At 48.2% G+C, this 5,362-nt stretch overlaps 1 protein-coding gene across 1 annotated transcript; it reads right to left on the reverse strand.

The window, feature by feature from the left end:
- Positions 1 to 586: 586 nt before the first annotated feature.
- Positions 587 to 1,018, reverse strand: LOC144707162 (pathogenesis-related protein 1A-like). The gene has a single exon (XM_078580277.1). It carries the CDS (start codon positions 1,016 to 1,018, stop codon positions 587 to 589), a length of 432 nt encoding a protein of 143 aa, XP_078436403.1.
- Positions 1,019 to 5,362: the final 4,344 nt, after the last annotated feature.

The following is a 5,362-nucleotide window of genomic DNA, read 5'->3' on the forward strand; positions in this document are numbered from 1 at the left end:
CATATTGGTTAAGTGCAGGTAAGGAAATGCTTGTATTTTCTCTTGTTTCTCTTTTTAAACACCTGGGACGCAGAGCAGAATCTTGATGGGTGTGATAATGTATCTCTTCTGTTTTCCCGATAAAAGTACTTATCCAGGATAGACGTAATAAAAAAATGCAAACAGTGTAAGCATGTACAAATAGACGTTAGGTATAGAACGGTAACATTACGATTCTAGATGGATCGTTTCTCAACTTCAGTGCACCCTTTATCCCACTTAGGCGTAAAGATTTTGATTCCGTAGTCCCCTACTCCAGTTCTCTTTCACGTACTAAGAGACGCCAGAATTTGTAGCTGTATCGCGCGGACGAAACGTGGGTTTCGACCACAAGAGTCAAGCATTAACCAGGGGTGTCACTCGATCGAGAGAAAGACTGGATTATTTATTTGGTCCGGATGCAAAGTAGGGGCATCCATTTTGAGTATACACCATAGAGACGCGTCGAAACCGGACTCTGATGACCTCCGGGGCGAAAACCCTGGGGAGAAAAATTAAAATGGCCTCTGGCCTACCCAATTTCCTTGTGGGTCGTAATTGCAGACGACTATGTACGCCCCGAGCTGCACTGGGAGCGGCCACAACCGACCCTCTGGGTGTCTCCCCACACCACCTGAGTGTAATGGCCGCACACCTGCCCGGATATGCACTGGTTGCTGCTGGGGTCGTAGTAATGGCTCTCTCCCACCCACGTCCCTACCACTTCCGCCGCGTCCCCGTATCCCATGTAGAGATTCTCGCCGTAGGGACCCTGGGAGTGCTGAAGAGTGCACGCACCGGCCAACTGGTTGGCATAGTTCTGCGCGTCCGCCTGAATATCTGTGTCCCAGCTCAGGGGAGCAACGCCTACCATAGCGCGGGCGTAGTTGTGCAACCCAAGATAGTCGGCTACGGTGTTTTGGGCATAGGTCGGATGCAGCAGAGCCAAGCCCAAGGCCACCATGGCGAGTGTCGCGCATGCAAGATTTCCCGATGCCATCTTCTCCTCTCTCGTTTGACACTGAGTTCTTCGCTCTATGCATGCAAGCATCCGGACTACGGCATTTATAGACATCTTTGTACCCTCAGCCAGCAAGCCGATACTTGGAGCCTATAAACAAATAACTCGGCGTGAAACATCGAGTAGGCTTCCTATCCCCCATCCTCATACTTAGTGCACAAACAAAGCGCGTTGAACGGCGCGATTATCCCGGCTATACAGATGTTAACTCGCCCCGCGCCGAGCGTGAGCCGCCAGTAATTAAGATTAGACTCGCCCTAGTCGGTTGCTTTTTTGACTTGGCTTCCTCTCTTTTGTTTTCTCGGGGGGACGTGGATGGAGCTGACCTCGCACTCTGCACTGAACATGGTTTTGGTCCGCCGGTGTGGCTCGAAGCGTAGGAGCTCCTTCCCGAGTTTCCAACGTCGTTTTGCATTGAATTTTCAGGTGACGGCCCAAGACCGAATCAACTCGCAGTTTATAATATTTCCCGTCGAGTTAGTCTGTTAGTGGTTTGTAATATTCATCGGCTGTGCAGACGTGTCAACCAGGGAAGACCTGACGCCGCTCGATCTTTATCAAATATAACACTCGCCCGCAGAAGATAACTCTTACTGTCGTACGAGGTCTCACGCAGTGAAATCACCTTCGGAGAAAAAACATCATTTTTAAGGAAGAATTAACCGTTCTTCTGTGCGTGATCAGGCCTGCCCCGCACAGGCCATCCCGACTGGGGCGAACAACGTGGAGACGGGAGCCGCCGAACCACGAGGCGCGTACTCTAGCATTTTTTTTATCTCCTCAGGCAACCCGAACTCGGTTTTTTTCTTTTTTCCTTGTATTTTCGGCTTCGCGGGTACGACATCGACATGACCAAGTGCATCTACTGCGGATTCTGCCGAAAGGCTTTAGAAATGAAGGGCTTGTATCTCGGTAGAAAACCGCAAACGAAGGGCCTGTATCTCGCTAGAAAAGCGCTTGGTTTGTACTTCGATATTGTCACTCAGCCTTTGGATTGCTTGTAAGCGAGAGGATGATGGACCGAGAGTAGAAAGAGAGAAAGAAAAACCGCCTCGTCTCATTAATCAGGGGAGTGCGCGCGATTTAGCGAGAGAGGGGAGCGCGGAAGAGAAATGGCGAGCGATAGAGAAAGAGGGGAAATGCCAAACTGAGAGAGAGAGAGAGAGATAGAGATAGAGAGCGAGAGAGAGAGATAGAGCTAGAGAGAGAGAGAGAGAGAGAGAAAGAGAGAGAGAGAGAGCTAGTGCGAAAAAGAAAGAAATACGACATTAGTGAAGGAGAGAAAGATAGCGTTACTGTGAGTGAGAGAGCCCGAGTGAAACAACAGTAGAAAGACAGGGAGAACGTAATACAGAAAGCGAATAATGAAGAGACAGAATTAAGCGAGGGAATGCGAGGGTGGGAAAGAATAACGGAGCAAAAAGGAGAAAGACAGACCGCGAGAGAGAAAAAAAGAGAAAAGGATTGAGCGAGAGAGAGGGAGAAACACAGACCGAGAGAGAGAGAGAAAAACAGAGAAATACCGAGCGAGAGAGAGGGAGAAAAAGAGAGAAATAATGAGCGAGAGAGAGCGAGAAAGAGACAGAAATATTGAGAGCGAAAGAGAGAGGAAAACACAGAGATATTGAGGGGGAGAGAGGGAGAAAAAGAGAGAAATATTGAGCGAGAGAGAGGGAGAAAAATTGACGGCCACAGGGAGAGCAAGTTAACCGCGAGAGAACCAGAAATTAGTGAAAGAGAGAGCAAGCGAGACCGAGAGAAAGAGAGAGAGATACCGGGAGTGAGAAAGAGCAAGAGAATAGACAGAGAGAAAGAAAAACCGGGAGAGAAACGGAGAGCGAGAGAAACAATTGACCGCGAGAGAGAAAAGCGAGAGGGAGATTGACGGGGAGGAGAAAAAGAGAGAGAAACCGTGAGAGAGACAGAGAATTAGAGAAAAACTTCGTGATTCATCATGTGTTCCCGCTCTTTCTTTCTCTCCTTCTCTCTCACTCGCTCTCTCTCGGGCTCTCTTTCTCTCTTACTCATAGTCTTTCCCTCTGGGTTTCACCGCGAGGGAGAGAGATTCTGCCAAGAGGCTTCGTTTGCGCTCGCCTCGTCTCATTAATCAGGGGAGTGCGCGGATTTCGCGAGAGAGGGGAGCGCGGAAGAGAAATGGCGAGCGATAGAGAAAAAGCGAAAATGCCAAACTGAGAGAGGGAGAGAGAGAGAGAGAGAGAGAGAGAGAGAGAGAGATAGTGGGAGAAAGATAGAAATACGACATTAGTGAAGGAGAGAAAGATAGCGTTACCGAGAGAGAGAGAGCCCGAGTGAAACAACAGTAGAAAGACAGAGAGAACGTAATGCAGAAAGCGAATAATGAAGAGACGAGATTAAGCGAGGGAATGCGAAGGTGAGAAAGAATAACGGAGCAAAAAGGAGAAAGACAGACCGCGAGAGAGAAAAAAAAAGAAAAGGATTGAGCGAGAGAGAGGGAGAAACACAGACCGAGAGAGAGAGAGAAATACTGAGCGAGAGAGAGGGAGAAAAAGAGAGAAATAATGAGCGAGAGAGAGCGAGAAAGAGACAGAAATATTGAGAGCGTGGACGACTCATTTGATTTTTCCTCAACCGTTGACGACTCTCTATCTTTGTCTTCATTTTTTAGTTTATTTCTCTCTGCGCGAATCCCTATTCTTGGCCGGATCTTCTTCTACTGTACTGAAGTTTTCTCCTAGTGAAGTCTCGGACGATTAGATGTCGTCATAGACTGGCACTTGATTTTGTGGAACATATCCATCCCAATCTCACCCGTGGGCTTGAAGCATAACACGTTTGAATGTACTTATGTTAACTCTAAGACACAACAGAGATTTCAATAATCTCCTTGCGTCCTCTCTCTCTCCCTTACTCTTTTTGTCTCTCTTTCTCTCTCGGTATCTCTTTCTCTATCTTTATGATGCTCTCTTTCTCTCTCATTCACTCCGCTCTCTCTTTCGATCTCTGTTGCTCTATCTCTCTCTCTTTCTTTCCCTCTTTTTGTCTTTCTCGGTCTCTCTTTCTCCCTCTCTGTCGGTCAATCTATTTATCGCTTTCTCTCTTTGTATCTCTCGGGCTCGCTAACTCTCTCTCTCTCTCTCTCTCTCTGGGCATATCTTTTTTCTCTCTGTCTAGGTCTATCTTTCTCTCGCTGGCTCTCTTTCTATATCTTTCTGATGCTCTCTTTCTCTCTCCCCCTTTCTCTTGCTCTCCTTCTATCTTTCTATATCTTTCTGATGCTTTCCTTCTCTCTACCTCTTTCTCTTGCCCGCCGCAGGTGTCAAGTCGAGCGTCTCAGGTACGCGAGTGGTGTTCAAGGTTGGCAGGGGTCTTTGGACTGAAGGGACCTCCATCACTGGTGGAGGGCAGCTCACACCCGGCGGGGCCACTGCCAGCGCACGTGGGAAATGGGATGTGAATCCCCCATCAAAAACTCCATGATTTGAGGCGAGAGTATCTGCCGATAGACGTCTAGGATGCCGGGGTTGTCCCGGAAGATCTTGCACGATACAAAAGAACCATCTTCGCGAAAGAGAGGCACCTCGTCCATGCACATTTTCTTGAGTAAGAAACATCAACATTTTGAATCAGTCACCAACTTGACCAAGAGAGAGAATAAGCGAGAGGATGATTCACCCAGAGGAGAAAAGAGAAAGAAAAACCGCGAGAGAAACAGAGAGCGAGAGAAAGAGTTAACCGCGTGAGAGAAAAGCGAGAGGGAGACCGATGGAGTGGAGAATAAGAGAGAGAACCCGGGAGAGGGACAGAGAATGAGAGAAAAACTTCGAGATTCATCATGAACTCCCTCTCTTTCTCTCTCCTTCTGTCTCACTCGCTCTCTCTTCGGCTCTCTTTCTCTCCTTCTGTCTCACTCGCTCTCTCTTCGGCTCTCTTTCTCTCCTTCTGTCTCACTCGCCTCTCTTTGGCTCTGTTTCTCTGTTTCTCGTGCTCTTTCCTATGGGTCTCTCCTTCTCTCGCGTCAGATTTTCTCTCTCTCTGTCTCTCTCTTTTCTCCTCTCAGGTAATCTTCCTCAGATTTACCGAGGGGAAAAAAGAGCGAAGAAACCGGGAGAGAACCAGAGAGTGAGAGAAATGGCTGACAGCGAGAGGAAGATTGACCAAGAGGAGAAAAATGGAAAGAGAAACCGAAAGAGACAGAGAGTCAAAGAAATTGCCGGCGAGTGAGAGAAGCGAGCCCATGAGAGAGGAAGAGAGAAAGAGAGGCCCAGAGGGACAGAGCATGAGAAAGAGAGAAACAGAGCCCCAGAGAGGCAGAGTGAGACAGGAGGAGAAAAAGAGAGAGAG

The sequence above is a fragment of the Wolffia australiana genome, chromosome 8 (genome assembly GCF_029677425.1).
Source record: "Wolffia australiana isolate 7733 chromosome 8, ASM2967742v1".
In the NCBI taxonomy this organism is placed as follows: domain Eukaryota; kingdom Viridiplantae; phylum Streptophyta; class Magnoliopsida; order Alismatales; family Araceae; genus Wolffia; species Wolffia australiana.

What these genes read in the sequence shown, in the direction of transcription:
- LOC144707162 (XM_078580277.1), bottom strand. Translation starts at nt 1,018, where the DNA reads ATGGCATCGGGAAATCTTGCATGCGCGACACTCGCCATGGTGGCCTTG.